This window comes from Capra hircus, chromosome 22, assembly GCF_001704415.2.
Source record: "Capra hircus breed San Clemente chromosome 22, ASM170441v1, whole genome shotgun sequence".
Lineage (NCBI taxonomy): Eukaryota > Metazoa > Chordata > Mammalia > Artiodactyla > Bovidae > Capra > Capra hircus.
This window is the reverse complement of record NC_030829.1, coordinates 55,345,174-55,370,841: the sequence shown is the minus strand read 5'-3', so window position 1 is coordinate 55,370,841 and position 25,668 is coordinate 55,345,174. Positions and strand designations below refer to the sequence as shown.

Sequence of the window (25,668 nt, the reverse complement as noted above, 5' to 3'; positions counted from 1 at the left end):
ACCACAAAGATACCTCTCAGGACCTCATAATTCACTCACTCATTCATTCATTAAGTACCGTGTATCTGCTGCATACCTAATACCGTAATGAACAGTAAGAAAAGCAACAACCACCGTAATAACAACAATAATACCTTAGTGTCGTATTTGCAATTGATGTGTTTTAAATGATGGTTGCTCAATCCACAAAATTATCGCCTGGGAATTTTAAGGACACCAAGATTAAAGCGTAATTACTCAACCCCAATTCTGACCTTCTGAATAACTCAGACCCTCACCCCCATCTCCGTGGCTAACCTGAATGAATCTCTGCTTGCTGCAGCTCCAGCCATCGAGCCTGCAGAGGCGCACTGGCTCCCGGCCCACCACGGAGGCCACGAGTCTGAGGCTGCAATTCAGCGAGCTGCAGCACGGTACTTTTCAGGCCTGGCTGCACATCAGAACCACCTAGGGAGCTGTCTAGATTCCTAACGCCCAGCTTCTTCCCTGGACCACTTCAACTGGAGTCTCCGAGAGCAGGCCCAGGGATGGATATTTTCCAAAACTCTCCAGATGACTAAAACATGCAGCCAGGGCGAGCAATCACTTACAGCAAGTGAGGTACACGGACGGACCTCGCGGGTCCAGTTTGATGTGTTCTGACAAGCTGCAGATTAGCCCCTGCACACGCCCCTCAAGGCATCCACTATTATCCGAGGCAACGCTCTCACACCCTTTCGCAGGCAGCCCCCAGGACCTCTACCCCCAGACTGTGAGAGCTGTGGCTGCCCCTCCCCCTCCCACCCTTCAGCACTGTCGGTTTCCTAATTTAAGCCATCTCGGTGCGTGTGCAGGGATACGTCCGCATGGGCCTGATTCACACCCTGTGATGACGACTGCCAGTGCTGAGCATGACACGCGTTCCCTGGCCACGCACGGACCTTCCCTAGGAAGCCGTGCGGGCCCAACCCTTCAGTCCCTTAAAAAAAAAAAAGGTTAGCCTGTCTTATTACTGGTTGGCAGAAATTGTTCACGTATCCTGGATATAGGCTTTTGCCAAATACATGTCCTGCGAGTAGCCCTAGTTTGGGCAGCCTTTGTGTTCTCTTACTGGCATCTTTCGAGAAGCAGAAATGTTGAATTTCGAGGAAGTCCTGTTCACCCATTTTCTCACTTCTGCTCCGTATTTCCGTGGCTCCAGGAGCCTCTGCCACCACAGGATCGCCAGGCTGCTCTCTTTCAGAAGCGCCTAGTTCCAACTTTTATGTTTAGCTCTGTGGCCTCACTGGGGTGTCACCCACGGGCTCAGAGTGGCCATGAGGTCTCTCCCTTCTGGATGGCTGGGACTCCAGTGCCTTGCAGCCTGCAGGGGCTCTGGAACCTCATTCTGCCCACAGCAGACTCACGGTGCTTCCTGCCCAGATTACGGAGTGCTGCCCTGAGAATGTACAAAGCCTCAAGGTGCTGCTGCCCAGACACTCTTCTGGAATGCCTTCCCTGCACGACTCCCACAGGCCTGATACTCTGTCCTCAAGTTTCAGCTGCTTGGCTGCTCTGAATTCTCATTTCTGTTTCCTCAGCTCATCGAGACCAACAATACCTCCTTGGGCTCCCCGTGGGCTCTGACACGAGCTGAAAAGTGCCTCCGTGCAACAAACTGGGACAAACACTTTCTGAGCCCACAGTCTCTCACTGCCTGCTGGCCAGCATCTGCTGAGTCACTTTACACAACGTACCCGGGGGGAAAACCGGTAGATGCAGCATGGCAGGAGAGCCAGTCCATCAGTCACTCATCAGGGTTGCAAACAGACATCCAGAGACGGGCTTTAAAACCCTCAGTGTGGCTCTATAACCCTACATTTTATTGCCTCACCTTTGGGGGGGAAATGGAAACCTCAGGTGGTTATTTGATTGATTCAAGGTCAGCTGTTTTCCTACTCAATGAATTCAACCCCAGGATCACGCATATTATTTGTGGCTGAGCCGTTCTTTTCAGGTCTTCTTCACTCAGACTAGCCTCCTGTCCAGGGTCTGGTATAAGGAGGGTGATGAGCTAGTCTCTGTTGAACGAAAAACTACACTAAACTGAACATACAAAGAGAATCACGTAAGCCTGGCTAGCCAATAAGTGAAACGGCTTCACAAGTTCTTTCCACAAATTTGATGCATTGCCCTAGAACTTGGGTGGGTTCAGCATTATCTACTATTTTCTAAACTTCATTAAATTATTTCGGGCTGTGCTGGGTCTTGCTGCTGCACGGGTGTTTCTCTGGCTGCAGCGAGCAGGGGCTGCTCTCCATTTTGGTGTGTGGGCTTCTCTTAGGACAGGGCACGAGGGCTGGGGCACATGGGCTCAGCAGTCACGGTGCAGGGGCTTAGCTGCTTCGCGGCATGGGGGATCTTCCCAGACCAGGGATCCAACCCGGGCCCCTTGCTTTGGCAGGCGGATTCTTCACCACTTGAGCCACCAGGAAAGCCCCCGTGCTAACTATTATTCCTTATAAGGCATGAGGGGTAAAAGTATACGAGACCAGGCTCCCCACAGTAAGGACTGCATAATCCAACAGGGAAAATGCAGTAGCGTGATGTAGGTGCTGGGGAACAGGCTTGATCCTGGTGGGCTGATGCTTTCAAGAAAAGGGGAACCTGAACTCTAAGGCCCAGCATGACCTGGCCCTTGCTGATGCCCTAGCTCCGAGTCTGTCTTTCTTGACCCCGCGCCGCAGCCAGCCCGACTTCCTTTCTGTCCACAGGGGTAGAGGCTGCATCCTACCTCAGCGTCTGCACAGGCCGCTCTGTCCGCCCTGGTCTAGCTAACTCTCTCCCGCGTTTCAGGGCTTAGCTTCCTCAAGGAAGTCCGTTCTAGGCCAGGTGTCCCTGCTAAACATTCCCACGGCCCCTGAGCTCCTGCTTTGTGCTCTTACTGCAAGTGCAGCCATTCATGAAGTTAGTTTACTGGCCACATCCCCCACTAGACGCAGCTCCAGGCGAGGAAGGGGGAAGTTCATCTGCCTTGGTCCCCAGCCCCTACCACAGAGCAGGCCTTAAATAAACGCATGATGAATGAGTAAGCCATAGGATAACCGAACAAATACTGCACTGGGTCACAGACCATGGCTAGGATTTGAGTGAGCAAAAATCTCAGGCAGAGCTCAGATTCTAAGCCAGGTCTGTCTCCGGTGATAGAATGGATTATTCTTCCTGACTATGCACTGCCCACCTCTAAGAGAATTATGTGTCCATGCCCTTGGCCACATGGCTTTGCAGGACCTCCCACCAGGTAGGCAGTGCATCCAGACCAACCCCACTGACTTGGGGCATGGCCCTGTGACCTGCTCTGGTCCAGTAGAGGACACTGCTGAGACTTTAAGAGACACAGGAAGTACTGGTAGCCTGACCCACTCCTTTACACTTCCACCTTCCATCATAAGGAGAGCAGGACCAGCTCACCATTGCTCCCGGAGCCTAGACTAGGACAGCATGACACACAGAGCAGACGAACAGGACTCAAAGCCAGAGTCCGGTCCAGCCCAGCCACTAAGTCCCGGCGAGCCCGCAGACCTGTGAACGTGAAATCAGTGTTGGTGATCGTAAGCCACTTGGACACTGGGAGCGTGTGATGTGGAATGTTGTCACCGCAGAAACGTAACTAAGAGGCCTCCTCAGCGACGGGGTGTGACTTGTTGTTCTCTCTCTTGTCATCCAGCACCCAGCTGGGTACAGAGGGCTCAGTTAGTCCCACTGAATTAAACCCAGGAGATGACATTCTTCTGGTGAAACGGACTAAACGGTCAAAATCACTTTTAAAGCAAAGGCTGAGAAACAGTGAATCTAATGCTCAGTGACCAAAGAGAGAAACCCTAAGAAAGCAGGCTTCTTTTTTTTTTTTTTTTCTCTCTTTTTAAGCCAGGACTGAGAGCCTCTTGTGGTACTTTCAGTAGAAGCAGATGCTTTGGGGGCACCTGAGCTAACCTCTGTCACACAAATCGACGAGGCATGCAAGACGCAGAATGTCTTCTGCTGGATAACCTCAAGAACACGGCCAGATGTTGAACCAGATGAGCTGCACGACTTGCCTCTCACTGTTTTCAAAGTACATGATGGATGTCAAGAACAAGCAGCAGCCAGAGTGAAAGGCTCAACGTTTCGCCAGATCTTCCTTGCGCAGACTATTTAATTTCATAAACCTGTACTAACCATCAGGCATCCTGGCCATGAGAGAGGTAATATCCTACAGTGGATCCAATATCCAAAGTGGATAAACCCTTTGGAACAAGGCACTATCTAAAGCTATGCAGACCCCCAAATCCCTCAACTCAGGGCTTTGTATCTTATGAAACATTTTTGTCATATAGTCTCCATGGTGGTTTCACAGTAATATATGAGGGGTTTATTTGTTCTTATAATCCCCACTTCTGAGGTGAGCAGAGAGGTTCATGAAGAAATACACGATGGGGCCCTGGCAGTAAGTGACCGATGGCTGAGTCTGTTCCCTCCATCCCGTGGGGCCTCCTTCCCACATGATTAACACTTAAACACTGACAGGCCAGGCAAAAAGCCCCGACCTTCTCAGCACCCAGCACCAACGTACCACTCCAGGGAATATCTTCTGCAGCCGGTCCGCTGCCGCCAGGGCCTTGGGCTTCCCACCCGCCAGGCAATCTTCAAATTCATACAGAGGCTGCCTCACAGGGTTGGAGTAGGAGATCTTGGCATTGTCCACGAACGTGATGTGTCTGACGCCCCAACCCTGCACGGAAAAACAGGAGATTATGGTGGGTTTCTGATGAACATTTCACAGGCTGTCTCTCTGGAAATCTCTAAAAGGGGTTTGGCTTTGGGGCAGCTTGGGAACCTGAAAACACAGGAAACGCAGGAAATTGAATTGTGCAGAGTCCATGTTTGACAGATAGAATGTCAACTTCGTTTAAAAGATGAAATAATTATACACCCAGTGCCTTGCTTCCTACAGCAATGAGACTAAGACATATGTCACTGCTGGTCTGACTAATACTTCACTATTTTTGACAATGGCACCAGAGGAAGCTTAGGAAGGTGAGTCCCTGCTGCTGTCTTCAGAGGACTGGGAAGGGCCACCCAGTGACCTCGCTTTCTCTGAATGAGTCAGTGGGCATACGTAACAGCGCATCCCAAAATTCACTCAAAGCCTGAAATAGCTCCATGCATTAATAAAAGTGACTTATAAGTTATTTCCAATTGTATAATACCATAGAAGATTCTGTACTATTTCTCAATGAGGCAAAGCCCTTATGAATATTCTGGAATGTAGGGGACAGCTCTATGTCCTCAGAAATAGCTTTCATGACTTCATCCATTTCAATTACATTTCAGAACTGAACAATTTTAAAGTTAGATAGGCTCCCTAAAATCTTCAGCTCCATTACTTTATTTTACAGATTCAGAAACCGAAGCCCAGAAAAGATACGTGACTCATCATGGGTCATAAATCTGGGTAATGGTGAGGAGGAAATGAGATGCCCAGGGTGGAGAAAAAGAAGATGCCTCCTTTCTGGGGGTGAGGTGGGATGTGTGTATTTCAGCAAATCACAAAGAATGGCCTAAGAGAAGCCCTGCTAGGACTGACTGCAGAGTCTGACTAAGAGTCTGATCTCTGTCTTATTTCAATATCCTTCCATCAGTTCAGTTAGTTCAGTTGCTCAGTCGTCTCTGACTCTGCGACCCTATGGACTGCAGCACGCCAGGCTTCCCTGTCCCTCATCAATTCTCAAAGCTTACTCAAACTTATTTTCATAGAGTCGGTGATGCCATCCAACCATCTCATCCTCTGTCATCCCGTTCTCCTCCTGCCTCAGTCTTTCCCAGCATCAGGGTCTTTTCCAGTGAGTCAGCTTTTCACATCAGGTGGCCAAAATACTGGAGTTTCAGTTTCAGCATCAGTTCTTCCAATGAATATTCAGGACTGATTTCCTTTAGGATTGACTCGTTTGATCTCCTTGCTGTCCAAGGGACTCTCAACAGTCTTTTCCAACACCGCAGTTCAAAAGCATCAATTCTTTGGTGTTCAGCTTCCTTTATGGTCCAGCTCTCACATCCAATACATTACTATTGGAAAAACCACAGCTTTGACTAGATGGACCTTTGTTGGCAAAGTAATGTCTCTGCCTTTTAATATGCTGTCTAGGTTGGTCATAACTTTTCTTCCAAGGAGAAAGTATCATCTAATTTCATGACTAAAGTCACCATCTGCAGTGATTCTGGAGCCCTGAAAAAATAAAGTCTGTCGCTAATTCCATTGTTTCCCCATCTATTTGCCATGAAGTGATGGGATTGGATGCCATGATCTTCATTTTCTGAATGTTGAGCTTTAAGCCAACTTTTTCACTCTCCTCTTTCACTTTTATCAAGAGGTTCTTTAGTTCTTCTTCTGTTTCTGCCATAAGGGTGGTGTCATCTGCATACGTGAAGCTATTGACATTTCTCCCAGCAATCTTGATTTCAGCTTGTGCTTCATCTAGCCTGGCATTTCGCATGATGTACTCTGCCGCTTATTTACAAGTTAAATAAGCAGGGTGACAATATAGAGCCTTGGTGCACTCCTTTCCCAATCTGGAACCAGTCTGTGGTTCCCTCCGTCAGGGACACTGAAGTTCAGTCAGTCTGACAAGTGCAGAGGCAAAGTCAACACAATCCGCGATTCGGGGCTGAGGGTGACGGGCCGGAATCCATCCTTTCAAAAGCACAGTTTAGACTGGCTGTGTGTTTTGAAGCCCATGGGTAACTCCGGTCTACTCACACTGTTTCATAAGTGATTTTTCATCAGCTGAGCAAACCACCATGTAGGGGGAACAAAGGTATGGAAAATCGAAAACTCATTTGTGCTTGGCTAGGGGATGTTTATTTTGCATGCCTTAAAGCAATGCTGAGTGGAGAGCAAGGAAGGCAGTCTGGAAACTGCTAGACGGCAGAGGAAAGCTACGTAAGTGATAAGCGTGCTGCAGGTGAGTCGCAGGCACGTGCACTTGCACACTTAACTGTCGGTCTCTTGGAATGCTATACGGCACTGGGGCTTCCCCAGTAGATCAGCTGGCAAAGAATCCGCCTGCAATGCAGGAGACCCTGGTTCAATTCCTGGGTCGGGAAGACCACCTGGAGGAGGGATGGCAACCCATTACAGTATTCTTGCCTGGAGAATCCCCATGGACAGAGGTGCCTGGCGAGCTACAGCCCATGGGGTCACAAGGAGTTGGACTGAGAGACTAAGCGCATACAGAATAAGAAGTGAAGTGAAAGTCACTCAGTTGTGTCTGACTCTTTGTGACCCCACGCACTATACCATCCACGAAATTCACCAGGCCAGAATATTGAAGTGGGTGGCCTTTACCCTCTCCAGGGGATTTTCCAACCCAGGGATTGAACCCAGGTCTCCCACATTGCAGGTGGATTCTTTACCAGCTGAGCCACAAGGCTCAAGACTACTGGGGAGGGTAGCCTATCCCTTCTCCAACAGACTAAGCATGTACAGCGTAATGGCTAATTGGCAAACATTAAAGAAAATTACAACACGCAATGCTAGTGAGGATGGGGTTTTAGTGATTGAGAATGTAATACTGGTATTTTATTTCATTGACATTTCATTGATTGAGAATGTAAACTGGTGTCACTCTTCCGGAAAGCAATCTGGCAATATGATTCTAGAATTTTTTACATGCTCATATCAATCATATCAACTTCCAGCAATCTAGCTTAGGAAATAATCCAAAATACTAACAAAAATGTAATCACCAAGACGTTCTCTGTAAAATAATTTATAGTTGTAAAATATTCAAAGCAATGTTAATGTCTAAAAATAGGGGAATGTCTCAGTAAATCATGTTTCATCATATAAGAAGGCATTTTTACAGCCAACTTCTTGTTGCCAATATCCGATGGATCATAAAAAAGCAAGAGAGTTCCAGAAAAACATCTATTTCTGCTTTACTGACTACACCAAAGCCTTTCACTGTGTAGATCACAACAAACTATGGAAAATTCTTAAAGAGATGGGAATATCAGATCACCTGACCTGCCTCCTGAGAAATCTGTATGCAGGTCAAGAAGCAACAGTTAGAACTGGACATGGAACAATGGACAGGTTCCAAATTGGGAAAGGAGTATGTCAAGGCTGTATATTGTCACCCTGCTTATTTAACTTATGTGCAGAGTACATCATGCAAAATGCCAGGCTGAATGAAGCACATGCTGGAATCAAGATTGCCAGGAGAAACAGCAATAACCTCAGATATGCAGATGACACCACCCTTATGGCAGAAAGTGAAGAGGAACTAAAGAGCCCCTTGATGAAAGTGAAAGAGGACAGTGAAAAAGTTGGCTTAAAACACAACATTCAACAAACAAAGATCATGGCATCCAGTCCCATCACTCCATGGCAAATAGATGGGGAAACGATGGAAGTAGTGATAGACTTTATTTTTGGGGGCTCCAAAATCGCTGCAGATGGTGACTGCAGTCATGAAATTAAAAGATGCTTACTCCTTGGAAGAAAAGCTACGACCAACCTAGACAGCATATTAAAAAGCAGAGATGTTACTTTGCCGACAAAGGTCCGTAATCATAGCTATGGTTTTTCTAGTAGTCATGTATGGATGTGAGAGTTGGACCATAAAGAAAACTGAACACTGAAGAACTGATGCTTTTGAACTGTGGTGTTGGAGAAGACTCTTGAGAGCCCCTTGGACTGCAAAGAGATCCAACCAGCCTATATCCTAAAGGAAATCAGTCCTGAATATTATTGGAAGGACTGATGCTGAAGGTGAAACTCTAATATTCTGGCCACCTGATATGAAGAGCTGACTCACTGGAAAAGACCCTGATGCTGGGAAAGACTGAAGGCAGGAGGAGAAGGGGATGACAGAGGATGAGATGTTTGGGTGGTATCACTGACTCGATGGACATGAGTTTGAACAAGCTCTTGGAGTTGGTGATGGACAGGGAGGCCTAGCATGCTGTGGTCCATGGGGTCGCAAAGAGTTGGACACGACTGAGCAACTGAACTGAACTGATTCTACAGCCATTAAAAAAGCTTTTGGGGTATCCTTTTTAACAACATTAGAAAGTGTTTTGTGTTAACTGATGAAAACAAGGGACATTTTTACATATCAAATAAACAATTTAAATATATGTTACACAAACACTGAAAGGAAACAGGTGATAAAGTAGTAGAAAAATGGGCCTTCTTCCTCTGCCTCGTAACTCTTACACTGTAGGGATTTTCTATAATGGATCTAGATCTATGCTGACTACATAATCTAAAAAGTGCTGGGAAAACCTATGTACCTAATTCGGGAAGTTAGGGAAAGAATGAAATAAATTCCCATAAAAAGATGAAGAAATGAATAAAAAGTAGATAGTAATGAATCTGGAAACAAACCAAAACAGAAATTACAGAAAAAAGAGAGCAAGGATTTAGTTTTCTGGAAAGACAAGCCTATCTGGCAAGTCTGAATAAGAGGAAAAAAAGAGAAAACAGAAATATTCAACATTAGGAATATGGTTCAGGTGGTAAAGAACCTGCCTGCAATAAAGGAGACCTGGGCTCGATCCCTGGTTGGGAAGATCCCCTAGAGCAGGGCATGGCAACCCACCCCAGTATTCTTGCCTGAGAATCCCATGGACAGAGGAGCCTGACTGGCTATAGTCCATGGGGTCGCAAAGAGGTGGACACAACTGAGCGACCAACACTGACTACTACTACAGAGAAGATGGGACTTCCCTGGGGGCCAGGACTTAAGACTCTGAGCTCCCACTGCAGGGATCCCACTCAATCCCTGGTCAGGGAACTAATACCCCACATGCCCTGTGGTGCTGCCAAAGATAAATAAATAGATAGTAAATAAAACAAAGATGGGAAAGATGGCAAGAGAATCCTATATGTATTTTATATTACTTAACTTTCAAATTTAGATGAAATGGATGATTTTCTAGGAAAACGACATGATTAAACTGACCCAAAAGCGGTATAAAATCTAAAAGGTCAATGACTGTAGAAACATTTCTAAACGCCTCCACAGATCCCCTGCTCTCATTGCTAACAAAATTCCAAAGGCACCAGGCTGAGCTGGATTTATAAATGAATTTTACCAAACCATCAAGGAACTGATACTTTATACACTAAACCTGTCCTGCCACATAGAAAAAGGCAGAAAGTTTTATTTTATAAAACTAGTGTAATTCAGCTATAAGATAAACAATGACACCAGAAAGGAAAAGAAAAACATTACTATAAACCAGTCTGACTTATTAATCATATGGAAGACTTAGCAGTAAAACATTACCAGTTGAACTCCATTGTATATTAGAAGAATAACAAACTATGAACAAATCAGAGTTTTCCCCCGGAATGCTCAGCATCTTGATAGATGTATTTGATGATAAAGCTCAACAATCATTTCTGATATAAACTCGCAGTAAACTAGAAAGAAAAATCTGCCTCCTTAACTTACGGAAGAACATTAGCAGAAACCAACATCACATATCAAAACTAAAGGAAAAAACAAGAAGCTTCTCATTGAAATCAGTAACCAAATGAGGGTGCTAACTCTCGCCACTGTTCCTCACCATTGCTATGGAGTCCTAGTCAATCCCATAAGACAAGGAAAAGAAACCGATACAGATGTTGGTGAGGAACACTTATCAACCTAGAAAATTTAAAAGAATCAAACATAAAACTATCATAGCCAGGAAAGTTTATAAAGATGACCAGATAGAAAATAAACATTCAAAACTATCTTTCTTATATATTCATCCCAGTAAGAGTCAATTGGAAAATTTAGTGGGAGGAACATATCTTTAAAAGAAAAAGAAGTTAAATATGTGAAAACTAATTAAAGGAGGCATGTGGGAAACCTAAATAAATAAAATGCTACAAAGATGATCTAAATAATTTAAGAGATATATATACAATGCTTCTGGAACTAAGGATCAATATTGTAAAGATGTTAATCTCTCCCAATTTATTTATAAATTCATTGTAATTTGAGTGAAAGCTATGAGTACTAATGAAGGAATGAACAGATAGAATGATGGAATAAAAACAGATTCCAAAAAGAGACTCAGGTATAAAGGAATTTAGAATTTAATAAAGGTGGAAAAATGAGATTTGCATTAGTGAATGAATGACATTAAAATAAATGACTATTTTAAAATGTTACATTGTTAATTTCCATAAAACAAAAAATAAATTCCACATTAATAAAGATCTAAACATAAAAACAGGAGTTCTGTATACCATAAAGGAGAAGATTAACATATTCAATAACATTTATTAATTAAAAATTAATACATTTTTAAAAACCTTTACATGGTTAAAGATAAATACATGGAGAAAAATATTTGCATGACATTACAGAAAAACGGTTAATATCCATAAAAAAGGAAAAGGGTTCGGCAGAAGATGAGATGGTTAGACAGCATCACTGACTCAATGGACAAGAATATGAGTGAACTCCAGGAGACAGTGGGGGACAAGAGGAGCCTGGCATGCTGTAGCCCACGGGGTCGCAAGAAGTCGAACGGGACTCAGCAACTGAACAATCCATTAAAAAAAGTACACCAAGTCAAGATACAAGAAACAGCCTAAAGGATACGAACAGAACAAACAAAATTCACAAATGAAATCAAGTTAAAGACTAACCCTCACTAATTAAAGCAATGCAAACAAAAAAGCTATTTTACATTCTCTCTAACATAGTAGTTCTACTTCTAGAGTTTTTTTCCTAAAGAAATAATCCCATGGACATGTGAAGGTATAAGAATGTTCATTTCAACAGCATCTCTAAAAGAAAAATATGCTGAAATTGTTTAAATGAACTGAAGCAAGTCATATAACAATGGGTTTCCCTGTTGGCTTAGATGGTGAAGAATCCACCTGCAATGCAGGAGACCTGGGTTTAATCTCTGGCTTGGGAAGATCCCCTGGAGGAGGGCATGGCAACCCACTCCAGGATTCTTGCCTGGAGAATTCCCATGGACAGAGGAGCCTGGTGGGCTACAGCCCATGGGGTCGCGAAGAGTCAGGCATGACTAGGCGACTAAGCATAGCACAGCATATAACAAAATTCTACATGTAGATAAAATGGAATAAATAGAGAGCCACAATTATTGCTCCATTGAGTTAAAAATAGAAACTTGCTATAAACAGGTCGCAATGATCCAAGCTTTGCAAATATAAATAACTAAATAAGAGCAAAGATGGCCAGCGCATCTCTGTATTTGCACACGCCTATGAAAATTACAGGGAAAGATGCTCCATAGCACTTGACAAAGTCTGCTTAATTCTGGGAAGTGACTTGGGATGAGAGCGGAGGCAGATTTCTTGCTTCCACCGGATAACAAAAGCATGTGTTCCTTTTATACTGAAAGAGATACTGAGAAAAGAAAGGAGGGAGGGAGGGAGACAAGAAGGAGAAAGAAGGCACTCAGGCGCAGTTGGTAGTCCCAGGGGCTGGGTTCCAGGAGCTCCTGGAACCAGCCAGAGATTCTTTTTTTTTTTTTTTTTTTTTGAGTCAATGAACTCCTGCTTGAAGATCAAGGCAGGCTGGAGAACAAATATTTTTAAAATGTAAACTTCAGTCAAAACTGAACGATAACCTGAGAGGAAAAAAGAAAAAAGGAAGGAGGAATCCAACAAAAAGACCAAAAAAAAAAAAACAAACCGAGATGTATGCTTGGCTGTTGGGGTTGTTTAGTTGGTTAATTTTTGGTTTGGGTGCTTTTTTTTCTTAAAAAACAAAAATGCCCTCCTACTCTTGGATGCGAAACCCACAAGTCTGGAGGGTAGACTGTAGTGAAAAAAGAGAAGCCACAGCTTGAGAGGCGCCATTCGACCGCTGCAAACTCACCATCAACGTCCGGGCTACGTTACAACCCAAGGTGCCGGCTCCGAGCAGCAGACACTTGGCAGACACAACCTTGTCTAAGTCCAGAGTAGGGACCAATCTCCAACACATCAGCTTGAGGTTGAGATCGACCGATGACTCAGCTAACCTAGGAAAGGAGAGAATCGTTTATTTATGTAGTCAGTCACCCGCTTATGCCCCCAGTCTTGTCCTTTTTTAGGAAGAAAGTAGCTTGTATGAGAAGATAAGAAACAAGTAACAGAGGGAATCAGGATCAAAGGAAAAGCAACACAAGGCTGGAGGGTAAGCGAGGACAGCGGTTACCACAGAGTGGTGTGTGCCGCCATAATCCTCAGCAACTGCACCATGACGGGCCCCCATTTGATCCTGAGCTCCCAGGAGCCCAGTGAAACGGGAAGCCTGACTGGTTACAGGGGGTATTATGTCCGGGACTAAAACCACACCAGCCGCTTAAGAGGAAAGCTTTCCTAACGCTGGATACAGAGAAATTTCTGTCCCCTCAGTAGAGGGAGTACTTACATCATCCCTTCAGCACAAAGCTGGTTTCTGTGAAATCTCTCTTTCCATGGCCTTCCCTGTAGGCTAATGGGACACCAGTAAGGGAAGACGAACAAAGGACAAGAAGGTGGAGGAGGTGCACAGGTCTGAGAGGGCGGGCTTGAAGCGAGAGCGACATTTAGGATGTCCAGAAAAACAGACGCTGTGTGCCCTTCAGATATCCATCACTGATATTCATTCTCACAGCCAAACTTAAATCAGGAGGTGGCCAAGAGCAAATGAACACACTGACATCTGCCTTCCCCCAGCCCCGCCCGGGCTGGGCGACGCGCTTGGCCTGACAGAACCGGGCGTGCACCCCGGCGGGAACGGCTTGCAAGCTGTACCTTTTAGGGTCCATACACTCGCTGAGGTTCACCATCCTTGGTCCCATGCCTCCCTTCTGGTTCTTTTCCCATCCAACCGCCTTGGGACAATCTGGAGACAAATAAAACAGCAATTTCAGTGAAGGAGAGAAGGATAAAGAATGAGTCCAAGGAGCAAGATGGCGCACACCTCGAGGAGCTTTCAGTCGACGTCTTTTTCAAGGAGGTGTGCAGGCCTGAATTTGCATCCACCTGCCTTGGCTGCCTCCTCGTGTCCCTGGGCCACGAGGAGTCTTGTTTAGAGACCCCCAGACTCAAGCACAGTCTTCCGGCACAGGGGCTTCTGAAAGAGCCCTGGCAACTCTGCCCTGAGTTGCCTCCACTTCTGCTGCTACTGGAGGCTGCTCAGAAAAACAAAAGAAAAAGAAGACTATACCTGGAGCGGGTCTAGGCCTGTGGAGGGGTCTCCACCTGAGGAAGCCCCGCCAGCGTGCCTGCAGCCCACCTTCCCACCCAGGTCAGCATGCCCCTCGCGCTCCTCATCCTTACGTCGCCCTCTTGCCCTGCCTCCCTGCCCACCACAGTGCACCTACGTGTCCACAGAGCTCAGCCCAGGGACTGCTCCTCTGCTAAGCTGTCCTCTCCATTAAGACTCCTCTTCCCTGACTTCTCCCTTCTCTGCTCATCTCTTTTAACCTCTGCTATGGGGGCCTCTGCAACTCCAATTCCAGCCGTTGTCAAAATGCCTCCTCCATGCAAAGCTCTGGAGGATGACGATCCTATGGCCAGCGGGCCTGGGAAGTGCTTCGTACCCTACCTGTGTCTCCATCTGCCCCCGCCCCCACCTGGAGAGTCCCTCCCACGTAGTGGAGATAAAGCTCGGAGAGACCTGCAGTGAAGCAGCCACTCCATCTGATTTGGCTTTGAGCTTCCCAGTCTTAGCTGGCTCTCCGTTAACTCCCTCACCCCGTAACACCGACTAAAACCCCACGGGACACATTCAGGGAACTGCTGCTCTATTTCACTACTGCAAAATCCTGTCAAAAAAAAAAAAAAAAAAAAATCTCGAGTGCTCTGCGGAATACCTCAATGGAATCCTGGTTTCCTTGGTGGAAACCCGGTCTTGTAACTCCTGCACCAGGGGGCCACCCACGCTTATATGCCCCACACCTGGGGACCTCAGTCACTTTCCCTTCCGCACTGAATTCCCCAAATTCAGAAGACAGTCTCAGCTCCTTCGCAGGGAATTCACTCAGCCACCTACCATTCCAGTACCACCTCCAGTATCTGCTTTAACTGACAGTGTCTGAAGAAACAGGAGCTCCTTGATTTAAGGTTCAGAGGAATTTTAGGACAATTGGCAGGAATTTGTCACTAATTGTATACTGGCTTTCTTTGGAAATTTTCCTATTTTTATATTTCTATCAACACCCTATTTTCATTTCCTTGGACCTATTAGCTTTTAACCTTTGTTTCCTAAAATAATACTGCTCAATATAATTATGGGGCCAAGGGGTATTGATTTCCTTTACACAATTTTTTATTTCTGGGCTAGGATGACCAGTGGGAAACCAAGTAGCTTCAAAAGCTACTTGGCTGCAGGCATCTTTCACAGCAGGGAGCCAGAAGACAAATGCCCCTTCCTATTCTGGTTCAGGTGCTATGGGCTGCTCCTTTTTTACATCACAACAAAATTAAAGCTGAAATGATAGATTTGAGATCTTAAAGAGAAGAAGAACTCCAGAATTATTTTTCTGGGGAAAAAAAAAAAGTTCAAACCTGTTATTGATTCACATTTTGTTTGATTTCCTTATTGTTCTTACAGTAAATTTAAAAATGCTTCTTTAATACATGGCACAGAAATTTGACAGGAACTTTAGAAACACAATCTAGTACTATGATTAATAACTCCAATCTAAGTTTGCTCCTATTACAGATAAGAAAGCATAAAACAAAAAGAAAATGTCATCGCAAATTAAAACCTCTCTGTACTCAAGATGTTACAGCCATTTTAATGAAATCAGACGTACTTTAAACTTATTGATGATTTTTTAAAAATACTATGTGCTATGCTCAGTCAAGTCTGACTCTTTGCAACCCCATGGACTATAGCCCGCCAGGCTCCTCTGTCCATAGGATTCTTGAGGCAAGAATACTGGAGTGGGTTGCCATGCCCTCCTCCAGGGAATCTTTCCCACCCAGGGATCAAACCCAGGTCTCCTGCATTGCAGGAGCTACCACGGAAGGCCCCTGCTCCCATCTAACCTGCATCCATAAGACATACCCCAAGCTGATGAGAAAACAATAATTTTAGGGGAAAATAAGGCTCTGTTCTCCCCTAGTTGGACAAAGAGGAGAGTTGGATAGAGTTGCACATCATGGACAGGAACGGAAAGGAGGGGCCTCCCCTGCAGCTGGCTGCCCCTCCCTCAGCCAGCAAAGGAGAGGGAGCCTGGCTGCACCGGGAGAGCAGCAGCAGCCACAGGATGTTCAAAACTATTTCTTACGACACTGTCACTGCAACTATGGGATGTCTCAGAAATGTTAAAAGATACTACCATACCTAATAGCTTCAGTTCACATTACAATACAGAGTTCTATTTATTATGAAGTTTTACTCACACCTAAAACAGAGAACATCAATCTGCATCAGAAACATTTGCCTTTCTTAAAGTAAATCATCTACAGTTGATATCAAGTATCAAGTATTGTGCTATAGAAAACCGCTTTCTCAAGTAGAAGTGCGTGGCGTATCCTGGGTTTGCCAGCTTCACCAAGCATCCGTGATATCGCAGGGATCAGAGAGTAATTCAGTGACTTTATCTTAAAAATTGAAAGAAAAGTGCTTCTCCCCAAAGGTGGTAGGCTGGAGAGGATGCTACATCAAACACAAACATCTAAAGACGACAGACGAGAAACACCCCTGACGCTGGGAGGGACTGAGGGCGGGAGGAGAAGGGGCATCAAAGGATGAGATGGCTGCAAGGCAACCCCGACTAGACAGACATCAGTTTGAGCAAGCTCTGGGTGTTGGTGAAGGACACACACTAGAAACACCCCTGATGCTGGGAGGGACTGAGGGCGGGAGGAAAAGGGGCAACAGAGGATGAGATGGCTGCAAGGCAACCCCGACTAGACAGACATCAGTTTGAGCAAGCTCTGGGTGTTGGTGAAGGACAGGGAAGCCTGGCGTGCTTCAGTCCATGGGGTCGCAGAGAGTCAGGCATGACTGAGCAGCTAAACAGCAACAAGAAAAGACAGCGGAGAGACAAAAGATACCTTAACTCCAAACTCACAAGCAAACAGCTTCCTCTTTTACCTGACCAAGCAGAGATTTTAACACTCCTTATCTCCAAAACACACACTCACAGTAAGGCACATGACTCATGGATTGAAGAAAGCAAGGTGCCTTGGGACAGTGCAGATGCTGCAATACAGGAGCAAATTAAACCATGTAAGTATATAAAAGTACTCTGAAGAGCTTGCCGCACAAAGAAAGCTGAAGGGGTCATCTTGGAAGGAGTTCCGGACTTTGGGTAAGATGGGAAATTACCATAAATTAGCATTCATGAAGCAACTACAGTATGCCCTCACAGCGTCCGACTTTACACAGCAGTCAGATTCCTCATGGGGCGCTCCACGAGATGGCTATCACCTCCTTTACTTCTACTCAAATCTGAGTATGTTATTCTGTCTCTGTGATGTGTACCTCAAGACAGACAGACATAAATGCAAGACCATCTATACATAAACACACGTCTCTCTCTCTCTCTCTCTCTCTATATATATATATATAAAGCATATCTGTGAGTCTGCATTTCCTAACTTATGAGGTGGGGATAAGATGAAGAACGTTATATGTAGAAGGAGAAATGGCACTTTTGCTGACTAGTTTATGCAGAAGAAGATCACACACAATATTTTGTAACAAATAAAAATGTAGGTGCATTAATACTTCATTCTTCCTGTAAGAAGGGCAAGGAATAAAGATTCTTTTGTTAACCAAAAACAAAAAATTACGGAAAAAAAATCCTCAAGGCTGAAAAAACTGCCTTGAGGGAATTCCCTGGCGAGAATCTCTGCCCTTCGTTCCAGGGACACACCCCCAGTGACAAAGAGGCAGGAGCTGCAGCTCCCCTCCACTGTCACTGTACAGGGAGGAAAGGAAAGTGAGGCCGGGTTGGTTTTCTGGGCTCCAACATCACTGCAGATGGTGACAACAGCCACGAAATTAAAAGACGCTTGCCCCTTGGAAGAAAAGTTATGACCAACCTAGACAGAATATCAAAGAGCAGAGACATTACTTTGCCAACAAAGGTCTGTCTAGTCAAAGCTATGGTTTTTCCAGTAGTCATGTATGGATGTGAGAGTTGGACTATAAAGAAAGCTGAGCGCCGAAGAACTGATGCTTTTGAATTGTGGTGTTGGAGAAGATTCTTGAAAGTTCCCTGGACTGCAAGGAGATCCAATCAGTCCATTCTAAAGATCAGTCCTGAGTATTCATTGGAAGGACTGATGCTGAAGCTGAAGCTCCAATACTTTGGCCACCTGATAACAAAGAGCTGACTCATTTGAAAAGACCTTGATGCTGGCAAAGATTGAAGGCGGGAAGAAAATGGGATGACAGAGGATGAGATGGTTGGATGGCACCACTGACTCAAAGGACATGAGTCTGGCAAGCTCTGTGAGTTGGTGACGGACAGGGAAGCCTGGTGTGCTGCAGTTCATGGGGTCACAAAGAGTTGGATACAACTGAGCGACTGAACCAAACTGAATTGATCGGGTTTCTGATAAATGGTAATTATGTGCATTCTCCAAGGTGGCAAATTACCTGGGCTGAATGCCATCTCTGGAAGCTTCACTTCGAAGACGATGCTGTGGGTGACGTCTCTCACCCCCTGCAGGGTGCGGTCCCGGAAGCAGACCACTTCCACGGACTGGAAACTGCCACTCCTGGTGTCAGCCCCGGATGTTTATGTTTCAGTTTTTTCAAGGAAGGAAAAGAGAGAGCTCACATAAGAGCTTCGGCAAACCCAGCTGGAGAGGATTCAAGTCACTGTAAGCACACCCCCCTGACACCCTTGGTGGACGCAGCTTTCACCTCTGAGATTCTGAGCACATCCACATGGGCCTCCTTTGTCCAAGCGTCTAAAGGCTGGGTGTGGAACGGGCTCAGATTTCTTTTTAGGTGAGTTTTATATAACGACTTCATATTGCACAGAAATAATTCTGACAAATGAATCTTGAATGCAGGGGGAAAGACGCTCATAAGACATTAAAAAGAAGCTCCAAGACAAGCATGAGTTCCTCCGGTCCCTCTTCTCCCACAGGAGCTTACAGAGCAGGCTGTGGTGAGGAAGCCCACGGCTACACACTCAGCACCAGGATAACCACATATAACCCTCTCCTTCTGGGGAAGGTCTATGACCTAGCAACCTCCCAGTGGACATCGTTGTCTAAGTAAAGCATACACAAATGTAAATACCCAAATCCTAAATACACAGGAGCGTGACTCACGCTTCCTCCCAGTCCTTAAACAGCCCCTTCAATAGCAACTCCTACCCTAACTTCTAAGTCCTACTCTAACTTCTAAGTAGGGACTTAGGTTTTAACTTAAAAGGTCCAGCCTCTTTCATTCAACACTGTGCTTTTTAAACTCACCGTGCTGGTAAGTGTATCAGTGATTCACTCAGGCTGACTACACCACTGCATTCCACGGCAGTGAACACACCCCGCTGTATTATCCATTTCATTGTTCAAGGAGATCTGGGTTATTCCCAGTGTCTGGTTATAAAGAACAATGCTGCTGTCGGCATTCCCATATAGGTGTCTTGCTTGCATCTGAGGGTGCATTTGTGTGCTTTATGTACCTGAGAGGGAAACTGTTGAGCTATAGATATTTCTAACTTTGGGAGATACTTCCAAACAGGTACCCAGTGATGTCTGAGGGTTCCCATTCATCCACATCGCTGACAGCACTTGGTATTGTCATCTTTTTAAAATCAGTCTGGTAGGTATCTCATTATCTGGTGCGTGTGTGGTAGTATCTTTCATAACAGCATCTTATTATCTTTATTAACGAGTACTGTCTTGTTATATTTTATTTCCTGGATGACTGATGATGTTCGGCATCTTTCCAAACGTGCACTACCCTCTGTTTTATTCAGCTTAGGGTCAGGATAAAGGGAGGACGATAGCAATGAGAAAATCCTTCCTGAACACAACTCAGCTCAAGTGGGGGCTAGAGAAGTTCGGGATGGGGATCCCCGAGCTGTGGGTCCTGCTCTACTCTACGCTGTCCTCAGCGCAATACGGTTGGAATCTGAAGCTCCGTAACAGACCTGCTTAGAGGCTCGCTACCAATGGAAACTGGATCACAATATACTGATTTGTCATCTGGTTTCTACACCAGCAATGACAAAAAAATCCATTTGAGAAAATAGAAATATAGACAGAGTCAGATAGAAGGTCAAAAACATACAGTCACAGACTGACAGAGACAGGCAGGCAGACGGACCACACACACACACACATGCACACACACACGCACACGCACACACACGTAAATACCATCTGTGGGCTGCTAGGACCAAAAGGTTCCTCAAAGGCCATCCGGGGTACTGCGCTAAGTTACAGGGATCGTACACGCCAATCGTTATCTGTGAACAGAAAAGACTTCGCGTGAGGCAGGGACCGTGTCAGAGTCACAGCACAAACACTGCTAATCCCTCCCCTCTCCTATGGATCTGGTTGTGCAAAAGCATCAACTATTAGACACGTGGTGAACGGCTGGAGGAAAGAGAAGAAAGCAAAAGGACCTCACACCTGACGACAGAATGTCCTGATGGCCCGGGCTGTCAAATTCTTCCCTTCACCCTCTGTGACAAATTAGATACATTCAGAAGGAAGACTGAAAGGAAGACAGGGAGGGAGGGAGGGCAGCCAACTGTCAGGGCCCACAAAGAGAAGATCTTGTCTCAAACAGATATGGTCTGTGAAAACTGCTAATTTTCATGTAATCAGAAAAGTGAAAGACGGGTCACTACCGCTGTACATAAGCGCACAGTCAGACCAAACTAAAAAGCCAGACGCCTTCGACGCTGCTCACCTGCCTCTCCTCCCACTCCTCCCGCTTGCAGCTCCCCCTGATCTCCATCTAGAAAGCTCTTCTTTTTGATGAAGACGGTCCCCAGAGGAGGTCGTCACCCTGTCTTCTCTGCTTCCTGATCCCTCTGCACATCATACAGGACACCTTTCACATTTTCTGTCTCTTTCCTCCGAAAGACACTGAGGTCTTAATCTCTAAATATTGTTCTCCAGTAAAAGGAATAGGGGCTCGCTGGACACATGGGTAATCCTAGGGCTAGAGGAGGGAAAAAAAGGGCTTCCCTGATAGCTCATTGGTACAGAAGCCGCCTGCAATGCAGGGGACAAAGGAGAAGCAAGTTCAATCCCTGCATGAGGAAGGGATGGAGGAGGAAACGGCAACCCCCTCCAGTGTTCTTGCCTGGGAAATCCCGTGGACAGAGGAGCCTGGTGGGCCACAGTCCATGGGGTTACAAACAGTCAGACACGACTGAGTGGCTGAGCACGCACAGCAGGGAAGATGAGCCTGGAGCACGCTGTACACCAGAAAGCTAGCAAGTGCTGAGTGAGCAGGAGGCCAGGGGCATGGCAAGGGGCGCCAGACACACCTGAAAGGAGCGCTCAGTGGCCAAGGCCGGCACAAGGTGAGCAGGGAAACAAAGAACGCAATACTGGATTGTAACCCAGACCCAAATGAGAACCCATGAGTCCATAAGGACATAAACGATGAGACGGATATTTGAAAGTGAAGGGACAAGTCTTCCTTACAGAAGATTTCCAAGCAATATATGTAGATACAGACCCTCCAGGGACAGAGCTTAATCCCTCTCCACCTTGAGTGTGGGCTCAACTTAGTGACTCGTTCCCAAAGGAAAAATAGTAGGGATAGTTTTGAATATTACAAAAACAAGGGAATTCCAGAAAAACATCTATTTCTGCTTCATTGACTATGCCAAAGCCTTTGACTTTCTGGATCACAACAAACTGGAAAATTCTTAAAGAGCTAGGAATACCAGACCACCTTACTTGTCTCCTGAGAAATCTGTATGCAGGTCAAAAGGCAACAGTTAGAACTGGACATGGAACAACAGACTGGTTCCAAATTGGGAAAGCAGTAAGTCAAGGCTGTATGCTGTCACCCTCCTTATTTAATTTATAAGCAGAGTACATCACATGAAGGAACCAGCCGAACGAATCACAAGCTGGAATCAAGATTGCCAGGAGAAATATCAACAACCTCAGATATCCAGATGATACCACGCCAATGGCAGAAAGTGAAGAGAGACTAAAAAGGGCCTTTTGATGAAGGTGAAACAGGAGAGTAAAAAAGCTGGGTTAAAACTCAACATTCAAAAAACAAGATCATGGCATCTGATCCCATCACGGGCATCTCTTTCATGGCAAAGAGATGGGGAAACAATGGAAACAGTGGCAGATTTTATCTTCTTGAGCTCCAAAATCACTGCAGATGGTGACTGCAGCCATGAAATTAAAAGATGCTTGCTCCTTGGCAGGAAAGCTATGACAAACCCAGACAGTATATTAAAAAGCTGAGACATCACTTTGCCAACAAAGATCCGTATAGCCAAAGCTATGGTTTTTTCATGTATGGCTGTGAGAGGTGGACCATAAAGAAGGCTGAGCACTGAAGAATTGATGCTTTCAAACTGTGGTGCTAGAGAAGATTCTTGAGAGTCCCTTGGACAACAAGCAGATCAAACGAGTCAATCCTAAAGAAAACCAACCCTAAATATTCATTGGAAGGACTGATGCTGAAGCTCCAATACTGTGGCCACCTGATGCGAAGAGCCAACTCACTGGAAAAGACCCTGATCCTGGGAAAGACTGAGGGCAGGAGGAGAAGGGGCAACAGAGGATGAGACGGTTGGATGGCATCACAGACTCAACAGGCATGAGTTTGAGCAAACTCCAGGAGATAGTGAAGGACAGGGGAGCCTGGCGTGCTACAGTCCATGGGGTCACAAACAGTCATGACTTAGTGACTGAACAATATCACAGTGGAGAAACCTGGCCAATTCTACCTTACAAGTGATCAATTTTAACACCACTAGGAACGTCATGTGAGTTTCAGGTAGCTAATACATGATGTGATGACAAGGGCACTTCACCTTTGGGGCACTCTTTTCAAAAATAACCCCAACTGATATAACCCCATTTAATCATAAGCAGTTTCAGGATGTCTGCCCTCTGATCCCCTCTCTCAGTGCCTACTGTCAATCTGAACACATGGACTGCAGCCTTGTCTAACTCTGTGAAAGTAAGCCATGCCATGTGGGGCCACCCAAGACTGATGGGTCATGGTGGAGAGGTCTGACAGAATGTGGCCCACCGAGAAGGGAATGGCAAACCACTTCAGTATTCTTGCCTTGAGTACCCCATGAACAGTATGAAAAGGCAAAAAGATAGGACACTGAAAGATGAATTTGCCAGGTCGGTAGCTGCCCAATATGCTACTGGAGATCAGTGGGGAAATAACTCCAGAAAGAATAAAGGGATGGAGCCAAAGCAAAAACAATACCCAGCTGTGGATGGGACTGGTGATAGAAACAAGGTTCGATGCTGTAAAGAGCAATATTGCATAGGAACCTGGAATGTCAGGTCCATGAATCAAGGCAAATTGGAAGTGGTCAAAAAGGAGATGGCAAGAGTGAATATCGACATTCTAGGAATCAGTGAACTAAGATGGACTGGAATGGGTGAATTTAACTCAGATGACCATTATATCTACTACTCTGGGCAGGAATCCCTTAGAAGAAATGGAGTAGCCCTCATGCTCAACAAGAGAGTCTGAAATGCAGTACTTGGATGCAATCTCAAAAACAACAGAATGATCTCTGTTCATTTCCAAGGCAAACCGTTCAATATCACAGTAATCCAAGACTATGCCCCAACCAGTAACACTGAAGAAGCTGAAGCTGAACGGTTCTATGAAGACCTACAAAACCTTCTAGAGCTAACACCCAAAAAAGATGTCCTTTTCATTACAGGGCCTGGAATGCAAAGGGAGGAAGTCAAGAAACACATGGAGTACCAGGCAAATCTGGCCTTGGAGTACAGAATGAAGCAGGGCAAAGGCTAATAGAGTTTTGCCAAGGGAATGCACTGGTCATAGCAAACACCCTCTTCCAACAACACAAGAGAAGACTCTACACATGGACATCACCAGATGGTCAACACCAAAATTAAACTGATTATATTCTCTGCAGCCAAACGTGAAGAAGCTCTATAGAGTCAGCAAAAACAAGATTGGAAGCTGACTGTGGCTCAGATCATGAACTCCTTATAGTCAAATTCAGACTGAAATTGAAGACAGTGGAGAAAACCACTAGACCATTCAGCTATGACCTAAATCAAATCCCTTATGACTATACAGTGGAAGTAAGAAATAGATTTAAGGGACTAGATCTGAGAGACAGAGTGCCTGATGAACTATGGAATGAGGTTCATGACGTTGTACAGGGGACAGGGATCAAGATCATCCCCAAGAAAAAGAAATGCAAAAAAGCAAAATGGCTGTCTGAGGAGGCCTTATAAATAGCTGTGAAAAGAACAGAAGTGAAAGGCAAAGGAGAAAAGGAAAGATATAAGCATCTGAATGCAGAGTTCCAAAGAATAGCAGGAAGAGATAAGAAAGCCTTCCTCAGCAACCAATGCAAAGAAATAGAGGAAAACAATAGAATGGGAAAGACTAGAGATCTCTTCAAGAAAATTAGAGATACCAAGGAAATATTTCATGCAAAGATGGGCACACAATAAAGGATAGAAATGGTATGGACCTAACAGAAGCAGAAGATTTTAAGAGGTGGCATGAATACATAGAAGAACTATTCAAAAAAGATCTTCACGACCCAGATAATCAAAATGGTGTGATCACTCACCTAGAGAGAGACATCCTGGAATGTGAAGTCAAGTGGGCCTTAGGAAGCATCACTAAAACAAAGCTAGTGGAGGTGATGGAATTCCAGTTGAGCTATTTCAAATCCTGAAAGATGATGCTGTGAAAGTGCTGCACTCAACATGTCAGCAAATCTGGAAAACTCAGCAGTGGCCACAGGACTGGAAAAGTTCGGTTTTCATTCTAATCTCCAAGAAAGGCAATGCCAAACAATGCTCAAACTACCGCACAACTGTACCCGTCTCACACACTAGTAAAGTAATGCTTAAAATTCTCCAAGCCAGGCTTCAGCAATACGTGAACCATGAACTTCCAGATGTTCAAGTTGGTTTTAGAAAAGGCAGAGGAACCAGAGATCAAATTGCCAACATCTGCTGGATCATCAAAAAAGCAAGAGAGTTCCAGAAAAACATCTATTTTTACTTTATTGACTATGCCAAAGCCTTTGACTGTGTGGATCACAATAAACTGTGGAAAATTCTGAAAGAGATGGAAATACCAGACCACCTGACCTGCCTCTTGAGAAACCTGTATGCAGGTCAGGAAGCAACAGTCAGAACTGGACATGGAACAACAGACTGGTTCCAAATAGGAAAAGGCTGTATATAGTCACCCTGCTTATTTAACTTCTATGCAGAGTACATCATGAGAAACACTGGGCTGCAAGAAGCACAAGCTGGAATCAAGATTGCCAGGAGAAAAATCAATAACCTCAATATGCAGATGACACCACCCTTATGGCAGAAAGTGAAGAGGAACTAAAAAGCCTCTTGATGAAAGTGAAAGAAGAGAGTGAAAAAGGTGGCTTAAAGCTCAACATTCAGAAAATGAAGATCATGGCATCCGGTCCCATCACTTCATGGCAAATAGATGGGGAAACAGTGGAAACAGTGTCAGACTTTATTTTCCTGGGCTCCAAAATCACTGC

The 25,668-nt window shown here is 45.2% G+C and overlaps 1 protein-coding gene across 7 annotated transcripts in view; it reads right to left on the bottom strand.

Moving 5' to 3' along the window:
- ATG7 (autophagy related 7) overlaps positions 1–25,668 on the bottom strand; it is a 269,786-nt gene that overhangs the window by 193,490 nt on the left and 50,628 nt on the right. For all 7 annotated transcript variants that reach the window (XM_018066978.1, XM_018066977.1, XM_018066973.1 and 4 more), the window contains 5 exons: positions 20,309–20,397; positions 18,570–18,691; positions 13,760–13,850; positions 12,858–13,002; positions 4,571–4,729 (listed from right to left, as the gene is read on the bottom strand). In XM_018066978.1, the coding sequence (XP_017922467.1) occupies positions 4,571–4,729; positions 12,858–13,002; positions 13,760–13,850; positions 18,570–18,691; positions 20,309–20,397 (606 nt within the window). The remainder of the gene's footprint in view (positions 1–4,570; positions 4,730–12,857; positions 13,003–13,759; positions 13,851–18,569; positions 18,692–20,308; positions 20,398–25,668) is intronic.